The 20,420-nt window shown below is 40.7% G+C and overlaps 1 protein-coding gene across 4 annotated transcripts in view; it reads right to left on the reverse strand.

Annotated features, from left to right (window-relative positions):
• Nucleotides 1-20,420, reverse strand: part of SLIT3 (slit guidance ligand 3) — a 518,888-nt gene that overhangs the window by 55,889 nt on the left and 442,579 nt on the right. For all 4 annotated transcript variants that reach the window (XM_061456398.1, XM_061456397.1, XM_061456396.1 and 1 more), the window contains 2 exons: nt 6,855-6,952; nt 497-636 (listed from right to left, as the gene is read on the reverse strand). In XM_061456398.1, coding sequence (XP_061312382.1) covers nt 497-636; nt 6,855-6,952 — 238 coding nt within the window. The remainder of the gene's footprint in view (nt 1-496; nt 637-6,854; nt 6,953-20,420) is intronic.

Below are 20,420 nucleotides of genomic sequence, written 5' to 3' on the forward strand. Positions count from 1 at the left end.
TACTTAATAACTAAATAAAGAGGAAGAAAAAAAGGGTAGGGAATGCGTCTTGAGGTCTCAGGTAAAAGCCATGCCCCTCTTCTCCTACCGTAATTTCAACAGGAACTATCTCTATTTTCCAAGATTCAGAACACATCATATATATCAGACTCTGCTCAGTACTGGGAATATTTCTGAAACACATTTAGAGACTGTGTGTGCAGAAGTACAGATACCTCTGATACCTTCAACTTCATTATTTTTTACTACCTTTTACGGTGAGGAATTGGTATTTTGACTCAGAGCTAAGTGGCCATGTTTGTGAGCATGTGTACTGCAATATTGGTAAACTAAAATCCTTCCAGTAAGGCATTCAGGTTGCTTTAAAATGGGACTAGATTCCTGGTTAATTATGCACTCTTGGACAAAGTAAATGTGAGTTTGGTCCCTTCCCTTCAGGCACTGAAGGGACTCCTCACGGATTCCTGTTCTTTTTTTGGTTGTGGCTCCCTCTTACCTGTGTAGTTAGGAGGGCAGATACAGACATAGTTGTTGATCCCATCCACACATGTAGAGTTATTCTCACAGTCATTATCCTCGCAGTCATCTGGGTTTATTTCACACCTCTCCCCCTCATACCCAAGGAGACAAGAACAGCTTTGGAGAAAGAAAGAAGATAATCTAAGTTAGCATGGCTTGGAAGGGGCAGGAGGTTTGAGGTATATAACTGAAATTAAAACATATAGTAGTGAGTTGCTGGAGCCAAATTCACTGCTGCTGTGCAGTACAGAGCACTTTAACCCAATGCATTTTGTGAAGGATGCAGCCTGAGGGTTCATGGGGTCATGCAATCATTTACATGAGACATAAAAGCAGCAGCAGGAGACAGCCTCTGTCATGCTTCCCTTTGCAGACTCTGTTGATAACGCTAGCTCTGAGTTGAAGTAACCAGCTCCAGGGTAGGAGAGTAAACACCACAATGTTCAAATCTTTGCCTTCTCTGTTAGTGATTTTGGGAGTGTGGGGATTCTTGCCTAGCAAGGACTGCACAATCACAGGGCAACTTGACAGCTTTTAGATAGCTCACTCTCTTTGAAGAACAACGGCTCGAATTGAGTTTACAGACATAACATTTTCTTCTCATTACCACTTTGTCACTTGTCCAAACAAGAAATGGTTGGGAATGATTGCTTTTACAAGCGCAATAAGGTTTCAGTACTTCTGCAGCTCCTCTAACATCGTTTTGCAGAAGAGCTGATGATGTCTAGGTAATTCAACTAAAACACAAACAAACAACGGTTCTGTGAGGATGTGGACACTACTGAAGAGTAATGACACCAAATATTTTCTCTCACAAGTCTGTGATGCATGGTCCCTAGAGGGAGTGTAAGAAACTAAGTGGTTGAGGAATGACATTTTTTTCAATCTCCGTTTCATCTCTAGATCTAAAAGTTCTGGTTGCTAAGAGAACCTTTATATTTTAAACTAGCTGTAAGTGGTGAAGAGGTGGAGGCCACAGTTTAAAAACACATGTTAAGTGCTCCAGGTATTTCAGTGGCTTCTAAGAAGCCGGCAATGACATTTGAAGTTTGGGATTGCCAGTATTGGTGTTCACTAGTCACAGAAGGGGGGGAGGGGGGGGGGGGGGGGGGCGGGAATGTGTGGAAGGGAAGGGTCATTTTGAGTCTCAGCCCAAACCACACATTCACTCAGCTTTTCATTTCCTTTCCCATGTAAGTTCTGGTGGCAGAAAAGGAACTGAACAAATGTAAAGCACTACTGATTGATGAGGATGAAAACCAGAAAGCACCAGCGTGGTCACACTAACTGCCATCCACTGCTTTCTGAAACCAGGGGCATTTCCCATGCAGAGATAGCTGCAGGGTACTTTGTGTTCAACTCAGATGGACAAGGTGGACCTAAGGTGGTTATCCCTCTTTCTGGGATAGGTGTCATGGAGTTGGAATGCCCTGAATAAATAGGAGGTTTTCAGATCTGTGAATGATTGCTCTCAGCATGACATTTGCTTCTCTTCCTCCTGTGTGCCACAGATGGAGCAGAGTGCAGGGACTCCCAAGGGAGGGATGGACAGGGCTCTGCATCTGCGTTCAGTAGGTCCTAGGTTGGACCCTGAGGATAAGGTTTGATTCTTTACGATATGTGCAACCTCAGAAACTAAAGGAATAACAAAGAGGAGGAAAAAAGGGCAGGAAATGTGTCTTCAGCCACCACAACAGTAAGATCTTGTACATGGGTACAGAACAGGCATATAGGTCACATGCTAATAGTCATCTTCATTCAGTTCTGCAGGGACCATTCCCAGGTCATGAGAGTCAGAAAACCTTCACTATGAATAACCAAAACCAAACTGCTCAAATAAATCCAATTTAGGACACAATAAATCAATAAAGAATATTTGCTTTTCCTGTCTCAAGCTCATTATTGCTAACAAAACACGCCCTCTTGCTGACCCTGCAATGATCCAGAGGATCACAGGAGGCAGATAAGGAAGAAGAGCTGGTACACCATCTTCTTTGTCAATACAACTGTTAGGGAGGGGGTTAAAGACATGTAATTAAATACAGTGACACATTCATCATGTCTCCCTTTTCGATTACAAAACCCCATTTTCAGGGGTTTCTAACTCAGCCATAAAAATATGCTCCAGGCTGTAACTTGGCATCCAAGGGCCCAGTTTGGGAGCACAAATTCTTCTCTCCATTTTAAGAAAAGCAACAAGAGTGGCTTTGTGCTGGTTATTTTTATGTGAATATAACACCATTTTCCTTCCACAAAAGGACTGGGACAGCTTGGATGTATGCAATTAAAAATGACATTATTAAATACTCTCACAGTAATTGTTCAACTCAGTAGAGTTACCATTAGTAACAATACATATGGGATTGTTAACATACAATTGCTCAGTATTAGGACACATTCCACACTGAAGGAAATGTCAGCATAATTGATGACATTTGGCTACTGGTCCCTGTGTATTACAGGGAGTCTTTACATGCTTACATATGATTCTTTATTTTGATTTGCATTCAAATGTGCCAAATCTAAGGACTGAAATTAAAGATAAAACACACAACTTGGGACCCGCATTGAAGCAGATGTTGAAAGAGTTGCAGTTTGGATTTTCTCAGAAAAAAACTAAGAAGAAAAATGAAGTTTGCCGAGTGAGTGGAAGGTCATCAACCCAGGCTCCAGCTGACCCAGAGAGAAAATGAATTCCAGAGGCAACGATGAAAACTTTATCCTGACTAAATAGTGAAGCAGTGTGAGACAGCATTTCATCTGGACCTCGGGAACAATGGAGCCACGCAGGGAAGAGTTATTTTCTAAGACACTGTGACTGCATTAAAGTCCAAATTCCCTATTCCTCTAGTTTAGGGAATTTCTGTTAGTGTTGTATTTTCCTACAAATGAATAAACTAAAACCGAATAAACCCCCATTATCCTCATGAAAGCAAAAAGGAACACAGAACTTCAGGGCAACATTTTTGGGGTAAACTTTTAGAGCTGAAGCATACTGACAATGTTGGTAGTTTACTGTATTAACTTTTTTCCCCACAAAATCTAATGAAACAATTTAGCATCTTCTTATTAAAATAGGCATTGTATTAAAATAGGCAAGTATCACCTTTCAAAAAAGATCAACTTTAAAAAGAGATAGTAAATTATTTCAGGAGTATTACAGTTACTTGGTAAAGGAGCTTTTGACATCTACATCCCAATGGAGTAGCCTCTAAGACTGGAAGTGCAGTGTATTTCCTTGAACAAGGCTGAATTAACACCAGGGAGTTAATCAGTTCCAGGATTTTACATTTATGAGGGAACCTAGAGTTTGTGGCAAATGCTAAAGAAAATGCTCTGGAAAAGGGAGGAGATTTTAGATGGAGAAAAGTTAAAATCACCCAGAGACTTGGCTTCCCAACACCGCAGGTTATCAAAGATAAGCTGGTTGCCTGTGGCTAACTGAAGCAGAGCTGATAGCTCTGCCTCCCTTGTCAAAGACTTACTTACAGGCATACTAAATGACTGTCTGATTGTCCATCTTTTTTAATCAGTCTCAATAAGCACCATTCTTGGCAACCTCTTCTCAAAGAAAACATAGATCAGATTAGATTAGAAAGAGCAGTTCAAAGGGAGGAAGAGCCAAGCCACAGTGGCACTTGACCGTTCTTTAATGCAGAAGTCACCCTTACCCAAGAAAAGAGAATGTGAGAATTAGTCAGAATTGAGAACGTGCAAGAGTAAAAGACTATGAGGAGGACTCAAGAACTCAAGCTGAACCTCTGCTCTTCAGCTGTCCCACCAGGACCTGCTATTACACCAAATCTGAGCGTCCCAGTCCCCTGCTGCTGCCAGCCCTGGTGGGTACCAGGCACAGTAGGCAAGTCAGGCTGGACTCCCAGTCACCGCTAGGAATTTCCTGTCTTTGCCTGGGGAACATCACCACCTTAGCATTATTGAAAAGGTAATTTTCTTGTCTAAGGCTACAGAAACTTGAGAGTTAAACAGCTTGGCATTTCATAGGGAGAGAGTTTTGGCTTAAGTTTCCTTCTTACAAGAGTAAAGATTTGACAAGTTTGGCAGCAGAGCTTGTATCTGAATATATTTCCCTAGGGAAGAGAATATACAGAAGATATAATTTCTTTTACAGGCCACACAACAGAAAAATCCAAGGAGGCCCCTCATGAAAATGTTTTTGACATCCGCTTCCTCACGGCATATAATCTAAGGCAACGTTTTCCCACCGTGATGAACACAGTCTATATGCACGTAACTCTGACTGCTGCCATCCACTGGAGAGGACATTTCCCACCAAAAAACCCCAGCCCAATCTATCAACCAAACTGAATCACAAAGTATTTCTTTATCTTCCCTGTCACTGACTGTTCCATCCCACACCACATAACTCTATGACATGCTAAAGCTCCACGTTCCTCTTCTCCAGAGCAGCTGGGGCTATGGACTGACTGAATTAGAAACATGGAGAGAAAACAGAGCAACGCATAAGCTGAACATTCAATTTTATGAAGCAAGATTTTGATGAGATATGGTTTTATGTGTCTTTTATTAGACCAACCGAAACTATATAAATAACTATAAAAGCAGAAACCTCCCCTAAAAAGCCTCAAATGTTGTTAAGCAACAAAACCACCCCTGCAGTTTTATAAAGGATCTCAAAAACTACACGAATTTGGAACGGAAGCAAAGCCTCTGAAACTGTAAAATTCTTCATGAGAAAATATCAGAAGTAGCTTTTATTTCAGGTCATTCCAAACTTTTTACTTTCTACCACAGAACAGAACAAAAGTGCTGAAGAAAAGCCTGATCCAAACTCCACGCTGAAGCCTTTATTCTAGTATTATGGATGTTATAAAATGTTTTACTAGCATACTTTTAGTATCAGCTAGATTTTGGAGAAATGAGTACTGAGTGACAGAAAACAGATATTCTATTATGGTATAATTCTGCTTTGGCATAAGCTGGAAAAAGCTATCTACACACTGTTACATGAAGGTGACCAGAAGGGAACCCAAACTGAAGACCACAAGACCTTTATTCTTCTCAGGCAGAAACCAAACCAAAACTTTTACTCCCAAAATTGCTTGGCCTGCTTAAATCTGAATCAAGAAGAGGTATATCAGATCAGAGTAGTGGTTTCTCCAAACCTAGAGGGTCTGTGAAGTAGTGTGACCATTTGCATAACTGATCTACAGAGCCTCCTTATCCTCTCCCACCACCATGCCCTGGTATGATCCTACAGACCTCTGCCCAAGAGATGTGCTCTTCTGCTGTGCTCAGCGCCTTGTCATGAGTGCTCAAGCTGAGGTCTAAACTGCCCTTCATGGGCCCTATTTTGAGCCAATTGTGTTTTCTGACAGATGATATGGGTTTGCTGACTTGGTTAACAAACAGTTAACCTCGGTTGGAACAGTCTTAATCACAGCTGAAACCAAACTGGAATCAAAATGCACTGGTTTGACTCCCTGCTCATACCATTTATAAATCTTGCATTTTCATGTCTCCCTCCAGCTGCCATGGGTAGGCAGCTACACATAGGAGAAGACAAAACAGCAGCCTCAGTAATGTATAAATTTGTAGAAGTGAAGCTTTTGTATATGCCATTGAAAGAAAAGTGTGGTGTACTTTCGCACATATTTGGTGAAAAGAAAGCATAAATAGTGAGGACTAAATCTATGAAAATTTCAGCAACTCTCTTCTAAAAATAAAAATTCTATCAACTTTAATAACAAAGAGTGGCTGAAGCCTCAAACTTGTATTTTCTCAGCTGTCAAGAAGTGCCTTGTAGCGGCACAAATCTTTCAGTTCCTTCATGAAAATTTCTAGACTTTTCTTGGAGTATCCCCACCTATTCTATATCATTCTTACATGAGAAAACTGAAATCTGTCTTGTCCAGCTGCAAAGGTTATTCTCTGGCAGGCACAGATGGGGGGATCTCTCCACATTTTCTAATTGTTTCTCCTAAGCTTGTTTGTCTACAAGATTCTTCAATATGAAAACATTTTGCATCTGGTTGTTGAGCAACAGATGCTTACTTTACAAATATAAAAAAAGGGTATGTGAGTTTGAAATGCCCCAAGGAAAATTAGCATAGAGATAACACAATGCAGAACAGGGAGACTGCTCAAAATAGCTCTTAAGAGTATATTCTGTGAGAAAATAAGGAGGCCTGTTTAAGAGGTAGTGATATGTCACACCAATGAAACCATATTAATTACTTTTTATGGCAAATAGAAGTGTCACACACTGTAGCTTTTATAAAGTGGCCATTATAGTTCATTAATACAAAGTAAAAACACATTTAATAGCTCATTTTAAATGAATTTTGTGTTACTACCTGAATCCATCTTTATTTGCCTCGGTGAGGTGGCAGGTCCCTCCATTCTGACATGGATTTTGGACACAAGAATTAATGGGCACGCTGCAGTCACGACCCTATTTGGGAAAATTCAGAAGAAACAAGGTTAATAAGACACGCCATCTCAATCAATGTCTTTTGCTCCTTCACCTTATGCACGGCACCATTTTCAAGAGGTCTGTGGTCTTCAAGTCACATCACCTAATGTTCTCTACTGATGGTTCACAATTTAAGTGAGAAATTGGGCAACGGGTCTGGTGGGTATCTTGGTATCTGTTCAGCTTCAAGATTTTAGTTAACTCTTTCATTTGCCTGGTTTAAGGAAACAGCTGGTTTTGTCACAACTTTAATACATTATCATCTCTAATGCTAGTTACAATGAAAAAAATTAATCATGACCACAGCTAAGCAGAAGGCCACACAGTCAGCACAGGACCACATAGCACTCTTTAAACCATATTTACCCAGTGCTCACTTAAAACACTGCAACAGTACACCGTGCTCATTGCTACATGTTGTCAAAACCTGAAGGGGAAAATCCGTGTTTATCATGGAAGCTGAGTTTGAATTTCTGTACAGAACACACCAAATCCTGTTTCAGATATTATCACTGCATCAGTTCCCTTCTTAAAGATTGCCCTGAAATAAACATCCGTTCCAAATGAACTCCACTGTTACCAACTGACTGTTTATTGGCTCTTCAAGGCATTGGCAGATTTCTCTGGTCATTATATTCTGCTGATTACAACAGGCTATTTGTAAAGTTGGCAAATCCATCACAGAGTTTGCTCTTGCTTTTCAGTTACTCACACAGTAGGGTGGAATAAAGACACCTGAAAGCCTCAATACTCAAGGGATCTGTGCAATCACAAGAAGTTCAAGAGATCTCTCTACTCTTCCTCCTGAAGGTCCCGTTAGCAGTGGCCCTCTGCCAGCTCATCTACTGGAAAGCTGATACATGACTGCAATCAAGCTGAGGAAAATATCTCAGGAGATACATTAATTCAGTCACAGTTGCCAGGGCTTGTGCCTTGTTATTGCTGTTATTTACGTTGTACTTTAGAGGAATTACAATGGTAAATTTAGTTCTAAGTTTCTAAACAAAGAGAGCAGATGCCAGTCTGTGACACTGGTTCCTAGCAGCTGAAGCTTCTGTGTATGAGTACTGATCACTATCCTACCACTGCCAATTTATCCGGCTGACAATACTCAGAAGTCATTCCGTTCTCCATCAAATTTGCAACAGCCTCCAACCCTTTTCAGACTTCACATACCTGGTGTGATGTACTGGAATGGGGGACACTCAGATGACCGTGTTGACAAAATGAAGCATCTTGATGCTTCAGCCATATACTGTGCATGAGAGCATCAGCTGTTGTTTTTCCATCTAGCTTCGGACTTTGTTGTTCTCACAAGATACACTATTACATTAGAATTAAGAACAGACTTTGAGAAGCCTAACATTGTACTTGGCAGATACCTGACCATGATTGGTACCTGACTTGCCTCAGGATGAAAAGGTGTACAAAAGGAATGTTCAAGGAGAGGGAGCAACTACTTTGGAAGAATACACTATAAAGACTAGGATTCTTCTGTCTAGAGAAAAGAAAATGGATGGGGGTGATATGACTGAGGTTTACAGAATCATGGAGGTGGTGAATGCAGAATTTCACACACTGAATCCCTTATCACCAGAGAGACACTTACTGATGTTAGAACATTAGTGTAATGAAGATAAAAGAAAACACTTCTTCTGAAGCATGAGCTCCTGGGATGCTTTTGCCACAGGAAGTTGTGAAGTCAGATAATATAAAAGCCATTAGATAAATTCACATACAATGGATCTAAATTAGAAATATGAAAGGCAAGAGGCAGACATGAGCTTCTCCAGTTGGATGACTGTGGGTGCTAGGAGAACTGGAGAGGAATCGTGTCCAGGCTTGTGTACTCTCCCCAGATAGTAAAGATTTGCTGCTGCCCCATGAAAGACAGAATGCTGCAGTAAATGCATCAGAGACCTATTATGGCATTTCTCGTGTTCTTATGTTAAAGTTATTGAAAGACTTATTCGGTTCTCAACAAGGGAAATGTTCCCTACCTTTTCTTTTCAAAAGAACCAAGGTGTTCCCTGAACCAAGACTACCTGTCTTTGTGCATTATAAGGGAATGAACTCTAAGGAAAATCACATGCTCAGCTCTTGACCAGTGTGCCCATTTCCAACAATGTGCCCATCCTGGAGGTGACGAGGATTGTGCTGGTTCTCTGGCAGTTCAAGTTCCAATCATGCTTGAAGTACAGTATAAATAACAGCAACAATCTGAATTTGCCTCTGGAGTGCTTATCTTGACATTGGTGCTACCTCCATTAAGCCTAATCAAGGCATTAAAAAACCCAAACCAGCCTGTAGTGAACTTTACTACAGAGCTCATTTGATCTGGTTTGTCCACTCATGATGGTGGGCTCTCCCTTTCATGTAACGCAGTTCGGTCCTCCAAACAGCCTGAGATCTTCGGTATTTTGTCAGGTAGGACATATTGCCATCTGACTGCAGGAAGAATTAAGGCACATGGGAATTATGCTTTTGTCCAACACCACAGAGAAGTTTGTTACACAAACATAAGATAAAGCTGTATGTCCTGAGGCTCTGTCCCCAGCATTCCCAAGAGAGGAGAAGCAGCTCTGAGTGGTAAATTTGTGCAAATAGAAGGAAATAGGGACATCATTTTCCTTGGTTGAATGAGAAGAGAAACACTTCCAAGGAACAACAGAAAGTCCTGGCCAGCCCCTTGCCTCACTGTGTGCTCATTCCCCCAACACAGCAGTGCAGGCAGCACGTGAAGCCCTCACCCAAGACCTGGCAGAGGGCTTCTGCTCCATCTACGCTGCGCCTGCCAAGCAGCCTGTCCTTCTCCATTTGAAATCCCGAGCCTCCAAATGGCTCAGGGAAGAATTGGGAAAGCGCCGAGGGAAGCTCCTGCAGGTTTTATTTTGGCACCATGCGGTCCGCAGCCCTTCACGGATGTGAGCCATGCAGCATTAGCACTAATCCACTGCCACCCTTCTGCAGCACTGCCTGTGTTCTGTCCATCTGTGTTTACCACGTTATCCCAGAGGAGCTGGAAGATGCCATTTTGATATTTCTAAGATCACAGATACTTTTCCTGTGTCCCTGAAGAACTGGCTATTTTATAGATACGTCACTAGCATCAGTTACTTCTTTACATATGAACTCTTCATCCCTCTATCACTATATTAAGTCCTTTGCAGCTAAGCATAGCAAGAAGCAAAGCAGCATCTGTTTTTCTGAAGTGTTTTGTCAGTTGAACATGGTGTAAAACAGTCCCATCACTTCTACTGCAATGATTCAGATTATTTCGAATGTTCTTGTAAAAAATTAATGAAGATAAATGTGAAAATGAGAGCAAGGCATTTTCAGTCTCTCTCGCTGGCACATGAAATTTCTCATGACTTAGACTTAGCTCATTTCTGTACTGATCATGGCTGAATTATTGGCTTCTTGGGCCTCAGGCACCATGGAAACCGATTAGGATGTGCTGCCGAATCCAACTTAATTACAACACTAGGTTGCCGTGTGGCTTTAGGAAAATTACGAGTCTCTCTGACTCGGTTTACTCATTGTAATAAATGGGCAAATAACACTTAATACTTCAGTGAGGATTATCTTCTTCAAGCTGACTTTATCAATAGCACATTGAGAGGCCACAAAACAAGTACCATTTCTCTAACACAGACTATGACAAAACAATTCTGGAAGGAGAGAAGTTGCAGCAAATATTGGTACTAATAAATCTACAGCAAAGCAAGAGCATTTTATTTCTCCATGAGACTGTCACTACCCAGGAGAGCCTAAAGACATTCTAGAAACATCTTCCAAATGAATAATGGACTTCTTCAGTCTCAATTTGCAGTAAGACTGTTCTTCCTGGAAAAATGGAATTGCTGTCAAGCATCACTAAAATTAATTTATCTGTGAGTTGGGAAAAACTCTTTGAATTACATTCCCTGGAAATAACTACTGTTACAAAGGAGAATATTGTCTATTTGCTTCAAGATTAAAGAGCCTTTTAATGAGGTTTGAATCAGAAAAAGAGGTGCAGTCTTTGTTTCAAGAATAGGCAAGAAGATATGACTGTCTCAGCAATTCACAGGAAGAGGATGAAGGTCCCTCTGTGTGCAATATTTTATTTGTAGAGCTTTTTTAAGCTGCAGTAGTTTTTTTGTCTAGTCTGATAGGAAAGCATCTGATCCAAATGCTTTGATGCAATTTCTCTCATTTTCTGTAGGAGAGGAAAGGATTAGGTGTTGAAACATACCATTTCTGTAGCTAATCAGAAGACATATGTTCAGAGTCCAGCTGCCTTTTAAAATCAGAAGTATCTCAGCCTGTCCAGACTTTATCTGGGCTGCTCCAGCTCCATGTTTTGGTGAATGAGAACAGAAACTATCCCTCCTACTTAGAAAGTGTCAGCTCTTCATGTCATACTCAGCAGCAATTAACTGTACCGGGTATCAGTGCATATACAAGCTGTTCCTCAGTACTGCTTTGCCAAATCCTGGCCTTTATAAGTAGCCAGGATTGGAAAACATTACAGCATGATTAGTGAAACACCTGAGAACAAGTAGCAAAACCTAATAAGGACCTCAGGAGGAAGACCAGAGGATAATGTGATAAAAAAGCACTCATTTGCTTTGACGCTGTTCCCGTCACTGCAATGATACTCTAAAATGAATTGTCACAAATTGGTATTGTCTATGGAAACTGAAAGCTTCATTCTAGATCGTGTGGCAGAGATAAGACCTCTGTCCATTTTAATGTGATCCTTCACCCATTTCTAACAGCAGTGGGCCCAGATAAGAGGTGGCAGCATAGAGCTGGCCACAGCCATGAGGTAGAAACCTGCTGGTGTTTATACACCACGATCAGTGCTGACCACAGGAGAAACGTGATCCAGCCGGCGATGAAGGCACTGGCACACAGGCAGCAGTCCGTCCAACTGCAATGGTTTGTGAATAGGGAGCCCTCTTTCCAGCTAATGACAGCCTTGTTCAATGACTATAATGTTCTAAAGCATGCTGGAAAAATGAATTAGACAAAAGAAATAGCAAAGTTTATTTGAGTTGTTAACAATATACAACGTGTTCATAATAAACTCTATTTGGATGGTGTAAGTAGAGAACAGATGGCAGTGCTCATGTGTTTAGTAAAGATACTAGACAAAGACAAATATAGCTAATCCAGACTTTAAATCAAGAATGAGGAAATTTTCATAAACAACTTAATTATTGAGCTCCAAATACAACTAAAGCTTTAAGGGAAATCAGAAAAAAACTACCAGGCACAAAGATACCGTACTGCAAACCTAGTCCTTTATGTTTCTAATAGTGGAAGTAATGCATCTGCATAGAACTGTCTCCCTCACAAATATTCACCCACTTGTCTTGTGGGTGTCCTGGTCAGAAGTTAATAATCAATTATTATTTCAAGTAAAATTAACAGAAAGACAAACGGAGGCATGCACTGTGTTCTGTGAGGGTGCATTCAGGAATATTATCCAAACTTACAAGTATCTGCCAGCTGTGAAATTTTAATCTCTGAATGTTGTGAAATGAAGAAAGATGGGACACCTCCAGCCAATATGTGTAGCTTTGCTCGGCTTCTACAGAGCTTGGGAAGTATTTTATTAAACAGCTTTTGAACAATTCTGATGTATGCTGAGAGCTCGAGTGTAAAACACATCTGCACATGCCTGTGGGACTTGTTCATATATTCATATATAAGCATGCATGCATTCATGTATTCAACCTGCAAATGTCTAACAGCAGAGTGAAGGGCTAAATGTAGTGTGCAAACAAGTCGTGGTTCCTGGTGCTTTGTATGGAAGAATCAGATGAGATGAGGTGAGATGAGAGGGGGGAAAACCATCCAGAAATTATAGAAGACTGAAACACAGCACAGAAAGTTTAACCTCTTGCATGGATTTTTTTTTTCTTGACTTTAGCTTCGTTTTATGCTTAGTAAAGTGAGAACTATGATCAAAGCTTTTCCTGAAGTTATGGCATACAGCTATCCAATAAGGCATAAACTGATGCTACAGTCTTTTACCTAGTGGCATCTTTACCAGTATCTTCTTCCACCATTTGAAACCTTTAACCCTCTGTCATAACTAGTTGAAATTGGAGAGTAAACTGAAATATTCCCAGGGCAGGAAGGGAAAGAGTTGTTTCATGAACAAAGTTCTATCACATAAACCTGAATTCCACTAGAAAAATAAACTGGGAAATATGAATGAGGTACTCAGCACTTTCCCTGTAATAAATACATTTAGCAGCCACAAATACAAAGGAGAAAGAAGAACAATTTTGCATAACTGGCCAAGGAAGGTCAATGCCATTAATTCAGCTACACACCCAATACACCAAATTATTACAAGTTTGGTAGGAAAAATTCTCTCAGGTTCTATTCATGATTGTGCATTTCAGAGGCTTTCAATGCAAAGAAACCCAGCATCTGCTGTAATGAGATTGTGAAAAGGGAAAGTGTTGCGTGAACTTCAAATCTTAAAGCAAGATATGAAAGCATGCCATCATATGCTAATCACAGCATGAAGGAGTTGATGGACACCTCTGCTACACACCTTTGTGAAGGGAATACTCACTTATCAAATAGAGATGTTGTAAACTGAGTATGAACAAAACTAACTTTAAAATATAAAAGTAATCTAAAGCCTTTTGCAGGAAGAGCTAAAAAATCTGACATTGGGAATTACTCTACTGAACCATTTGAAACGGATTTTCTAATGGACTGCATGGATATTAGGATATGCGTAGGCAGCTTACACAATGATATCTATATACAGTCTGGAGCACTTCAGTAGATCCACGTGATACTGCTCCCTTGTTTATGCTCTTTCTGGCCATGGACATAATGGCTAAGCCTCAACCTGGAAAAGATGTAGATGATGCTCACTGGCAAGGTCAAAGAACTACAAAAGCTGGCAGGGTGTATGCTAGATCCATCTGCTTAGGCATATATACAAATTATTTGGCAAGGCCTGGATAGTATCACAGCCATTTTGGATCAGATTGCTTTGAGACTGCCAGGTGGAAGTTGAAAGATTTTGATCATCTGTTGTTCACAAAGACGCTGTGACTCTTCCTTCTGAACACAGACCTTGCTACAGACACACAATGTCTCTGACGCCTCTAGGTTAAGATATGCACAGTGGTGATGAATTAACTATTTCTCTTTAGTCATCTGCCCCAATGGGGTAATAAAAATGTAGCTTCTGAGGATTGTTGCTTACAAGGCAATTAACTTAACATGAAAAAGCAATTAATTTCATCCAATTCTAGTTTTAAAAAGGTTTAAAACAAATTTGAATTTATCGAGACAATTCTGCTTCCTTTTTTTAGTTCACTATTGGTGATTTACAGCTGTACTTACACTGACACAACAGCACAACAAAAAATTTGCCCACTGTCAACAAGCATCATGAGAAATACTATTTGCTAAATGGCATACAAGCTGGACTATGAACAGAAGATACACTGATCCTGGTTTTGGTGCTGCCCCCCTGCCATTTGGCTGATTTAACTTCCTCTGAAAACTCATGTTACTGTCTGAAGTGAAAATATTAGTTATTTACACCCCACCATCTTCAGCACTCAATACTTACGTTCTATGCCAGCTAGCTTCATCCTGCACCTGATTAAACAAGGACTGGGTATGGCAGCAGCACTTAGTGACTTCCTTGTCCTTGTTAATAAATCACAATTGTCAGTTTATAGCAAATTAGGTGAACACTGCTCTCTTAAGCCTCATTTTATTCAAATCAGAAAGATTTATCATCCTCCAGGGTATAATACACCTTCCATTACCTCTGTAACTAGTAATCAAGGATATGCCTGTCAAAGGCAAAGTGCAAGGATTCATCATATTATTTTTAAAAACTCTGGTTCTTCTCCTGTGAGTCTGAAATTTAATTCTCAGTGGACACCTGAGGTTTATTTTGCAATTACATTCATTACAAAGTAAATCCTCATTGTCCTTCTAAACTTCTCCTTACATAAGCACTTTGGGTTTCAATGCTCTTTTGGGCTTTTAATTGATGACAGAAGATATCTCCTCATTAATCTATCACTGAATCAATTCACATAGCACAGGTCTGAATTGAGTCCAGCGGTACCAGACTGGATGGGGCAGGTGCTCTAGAGCTTCCAAGGTTAAACTGCGTGATGCAGACTGTGTGAATGTTTTCAGAGATGCAGAAGAAAATTAGGGTCACTGAAAATAGTTGATTTTGCCCCGGGTTTCCTCTGTACATGATATCCAACCCAAAACAGTTGATGCAAAGAGGACATTGAATATTTTCTACGTAGTCTCTAATTCAACCAATATTAATGAATGAGAACAATATTTTTGGTACCTTTAAGGGTCTACTTATTTTAAAATACATGTTGCAGTGACCATAAAACTTTCCCTCTCAGGCTATCATAAGCCAGTGCCTCTTTTTTTAACATGAACACTGTAGAGAAAGTTATAAAGACTGGACATTTGTACAGAAACCATAATTCCTATTAGTAAAAAAAAAAAAAAGGAGTAAAACAAAATACAGATGTACTTTAAACTTACTGTTCAGGGCAATTAACCTATGCCTATCACTTAAGCTACTGAATGCAGCCTGCATGACAGAAGGGGGACACATGACATGCAGGAACCCAATAAAGCCTAATTCTCAAGCTAGACTGGCATAATAACATTTCTGTTAACAGAAGAAGGTTTACTCTCACATGATAAAGCAAGTTTTCTTTCAGCTTAGTCTCTTTACAGCAACTTCTCCAATTCCATCATCCCCAAAGGAAAGGGGAAAATGAGGCAATTAACCTTCTACGACAATCTTTGTTCATGTTTTGGACATGAATCGTCAAGTCCAGTCAATGCCAAGAAAGCCTCAAGGATAATAGATAGACAATCACAAGAGAATCTAACAGCAAGGATTTTCAGCTGTGACCACCTACTTCAACTGACTCAATTATGCAGAAATGGTGGGATGCAGAAAATTAAGAACTGGTTAAACTGAACTTGATTAAGCAGAGTTATAGCAACCAGCAATCACTTGAAAGGCAGACAAACCACACGTGAAGAAAAATTATGATTTAGAGTAACAGGACCAGGCAAACGTAAGAACAAAAGCCTGAAATTCAGACTAAATGCCAATAAAAACTTCTCCTTTAGCCTGGGAAAAGAAAGATTGGAAGTCTGGTCTCTTAAGGCATTTAGAACTAGACCAGAAACAAAGCAGTAAAAACAAAGTGAGGGGAACTAGTCCACATTGAGAAAGAAGTGAATGTGATGGTGCCCACCTGTGGGTATAGCTTACTATTATTCTGATGCAACACTGATCAAACACAGCAAATGCCTGAAGCTGCTCAACATCTGCTTTCTTGTTGGTCTAAGAAAAATGGTAATACTTCTTCAGAGCTGGCTCTATTGTTAAGAGCCCTCATTAGGACATGCCACAGTATATTACTGTGTTTTACAGGGCTTGTGGTGGGTGCACACATGCCTCACCACCTCCAGCCAGCAACTGTGGTAGTAATCCCTCCTTAAGCCTTTCAGTTTTATACTCTTCTAGATGTAAATCTCATTTTTCTTTAGAGCTACTACAGCAGAAAGGGTAAAAAGGAAAAAGGAAGAAACACAAGTCTGATGCATACTAAGCTTTATGGAACAAGAGCATGCAAGAAAACACTCTGATTTCTGCAGGGTTTCTTTCTGCCCTAGGAGCATTATATGAAATTATAATCACCTACTGCTGACACTGGTGTTTGCCCTAAAAATCCATACATAAATATAGGTCTACTCATTTTACACGGCCACCCATTACCTCTCACCCCTAAAGGCTTTTTGCTTTATTTTACTAAGAGTGGAAAATGCTTCTTCAACATTCATTAGTAAGTATTTTACGTATTGTTAAAATGAACAAACAAAACATAAACCACCCCAGATCACATAAACACACGCTCCAGGAGGATTTATTAGAATGAAAGTTCAAGGCAGAATCACCTTACACAAACAGGATTCTGCTGCCCTGATTTCTTCATATGAAAACTTGGCACTGAGCTCACATTCCAGTGCCTGTCCCCCGACCCTGACACTTGTTGAGGAAAGAGGCCAAGACAGAATAACTTGTGAAGGCAGAGATGTTTGCTCTCCTGTCTCACATGCATGAGTGGAGGCTGGCTTAAGAGTTCCTTCCAATTTCTCCTCCTTTTGCAATTTCAACTCAGGGATAGATTTGTGCTCTGAATAATGTATATGGGGACTTACATGCTTATAATAGATCCAAAGAAACAAAAGCATGGAGGTATGCTAACAGCATTAGCCTAACAAACCAGCCAGGGACTCTCACATGGCTGGCATGTGCCAGCAGCCAAGCTCCATACATTCATATAACCCTGCCCAAATCAGCATAACCCAGAGACTGGCCCATTGCAATAAGCTTGCACTGTCTCGGCCTTGAGCTGTAAGAGCTGCCCAGAATACCCACAGCTGAACAACCACTGCCATATCTATGTTTTAAGATCAGGTCTGTGTGGAACACTGCTCAAACAGCCTCCAGTATTGCAGGACTGTGACGAATGATTCATGTAACGCTACAGAAGTACATGGCAAAGTGAAAATAGAGCAAACTGCATCTGCCCATGCTCCAGGGAAATGCCAGGCCACAGGCATCCTCCCAAACAAATGATGCAGCCAGTGCAGCACAGAGTTCATGCTAATGCTGTGGGGTCTGTACTGATGTAACCTGCACATTAGTCCTGTATGAGCAGTCACAGCTACATCGATCCGCTCAAGGGCTGGCACACTAGTTCTATCTGTGTACGACATGTGATAGACATGAATCTCATGTATCCCAGTGGCATTCTGCTCTGAGAGTCTCAATTTCTAACCCTGTTTCCAGGGATGAAAACCTGGCATAGGGGGCGGGGAGGAGGAAGAGCCAAATTCCTATCAGAACTTTGGAGCCAGCTTCCTCACTAAGTCACATTCTGGCTTCACTAGAATGCCTCCCACCACAAGAGTCTGGCTGCAAACAATACATCTCCCCCAAACCCAAGAGCTTTACCCAGGATTTTCCAATTGTATCTGCCATTCTGGATGACTGGTGAAATTGTCTGAACCCTTTTGAGATACTGCAGTGCTGCTGGAAAAGTCAGGACACTGGCTGAACTCAAAAGGGAGGTGAAGAGAGTTGGATAAAGTTTACAGAGCAACTCTACCAGACACGATCAGGATCTGTTGCCTCAGCTGTGGGCTGTGCTAATTTCACCTGTCTTCACTTTCCACTTCAGACAGCTTTTGGCAACAGCAGTGCCCAGAGTTGACAAACATCCTGTATCCCAAAAGCTCAGGCTCCCATTTATCTGAGCAATTGAGGAGGCTGTGGCGATGCCTGGGCAGATAGTGTGTGTCATGTTCCAGGCTGGCAACGGTCTTCTATTTCAGATAAAATACAGATAAAAAACTTTCTTAAAAAAGAGATAAAAAACGCTCTTTTCCAGTTCCACAAATAACTCTATTTGGAAGAAATAAAATTATTCATCTTTTGTTGTTAATGCATTTTAATTTATTTATTTTTTTTTTAAAGGGTAAAAGACACAAAAATCAGCCCCCCAAAAATCCAAGAAGGCATTTTCAGAATATAGCTATAGCAAACTACACTGCTGGTTTCACTCACCTTAGTTTTTACTACACCTATTAAGTAAATCCTCTCAATGGCTTATTGATTATTCTCTTGAATTCTAATATCCCTAGACTTGATTGTACAGTATCAATGGGAGTCCATCAAAGCCACACACTCTGAAGGATAAATGAATTACCTCACTGTCTAACCCACACCTATTATTTAAATTATCTTTCAAAGAATGCTATGGAGAAGAGGAAAAATGTAGTAGTGAAGACTAAAACTATAGGCTTTTGAGACTGCAGTTCACAGAATCCCAGAGTGGTTTGTGTTGGAAAGGACCTTAAAGCTTACCCAGTTCCAACCCCCTGCCACGGGCAGGGACCCCTTCCACTAGAGCAGCTTGCTCCAAGCCCCTGTGTCCAACCTGGCCTTGAACACTGCCAGGGATGGGGCAGCCACAGCTTCTCTGGGCACCCTGTGCCAGCGCCTCAGCACCCTCACAGGGAAGAGCATCTGCCTAAGATCTAACCTGAGCTTCCCCTGTTTCAGTTTGAACCCATCACCCCTTGTCCTATCACTACAGTCCCTGATAAAGAGTAGAAGTACTGGCAGAAGTTCCTGATTCCATCAGGCACCAGTCTGGCAAGTGGTAACTCAGGTGTCTTTCTGCTAGTTGGCCTACTGTTTTTTTCCTGAAGGCTAGCATGAGCATGGGGAGCCCACAAAGCAGTCTGTAACTGCCTTCTCTTTCCAGGGAGCTTTAGCAAGCCGTCAGCTCATTTGAATGAGCTTACATTTGGAAACAGGGTGGGTTTTTCACTTTATTGATGCACTCTTCCACACAGGATTTTTTCAAAATCTACATCAAACAAGGAAAAACAAATGCTGAGAGGGCAGATTTAGGGCAATTTATCAAGGTCTGGGAAATAGCTTCCAGATGGATAGAGCTGTTTGGTGCTGGCTGGTGAGAAGGAAGCAAGGTATTGTTATTGAATTAGCATGAATCTCTGGTGGAGAACTGCATAGTAGATAGAGTGCTTCTTTCATATGGTTTGCATTTGGACTTGTCATAGTTCATTTTTATTCAAAAACCTGTGGTAAAGACACGCAGGTTTTTTTTTTGATTATTAAATTTCCCCCAATTCCCCCGGTACTGTTACCCAGTCAGTATTTTTCAACTCTGCTCTAAGTGCCATGTCTGGCTCTGTTTGCTCTTTGCCATGCTTGGATGACAGCTTGGTGCTTACAAGCTCACAAGTGGTTTTAGGCTTTACAGTCACACACTGAATGTTACCTGAGAAAGTGTGAGAGAGGAGAAAAGCTGGATGCTCAATGAGATGTTTAAACTGAGTAACTTCAAGAGTTTATCAAAACCAAAGCAAAAGGATGCAGACCGAGGTCTAATGCACACAAGAAAGTGACTGCTAGTATAACCAGAGGATTCTTCTTGTTAATAAAGCCTCCCTTTGTAAACAAGTCTTCTAGCAGTATAAATGCATCTATATGAGTGCATTTGCTAATACAGAAATACTGTAAAAGAACAAAACAAAGAAACAAAACTAAGGACAAAAAAAATACTCAAAACCAACAAAATTCTACTTTGAATAACCTGGATACTTCAATATGTGCCTTACAGAGTAAGACTCACAAAAAGATTTATGTATTTCCTGCTAGGTTTGAAAGCATTTACTTTTCCAGTTACCCGCACAGCCACCTAGTCCCACCTGAAGCATTCAACCTAGTTTATGTTACCATCAAATAAAAATGACAGCTCTTCTATTAACCTGAAGAGATAAACAGCCATAGTCCCTCACTGCAAAGACAAAGCAACTG

This window comes from Pezoporus flaviventris, unplaced genomic scaffold, assembly GCF_033815535.1.
Source record: "Pezoporus flaviventris isolate CSIRO_AGI_PZ_B2104156 unplaced genomic scaffold, CSIRO_AGI_Pfla_v1 ptg000023l, whole genome shotgun sequence".
NCBI classification, from domain to species: Eukaryota; Metazoa; Chordata; class Aves; order Psittaciformes; family Psittacidae; genus Pezoporus; species Pezoporus flaviventris.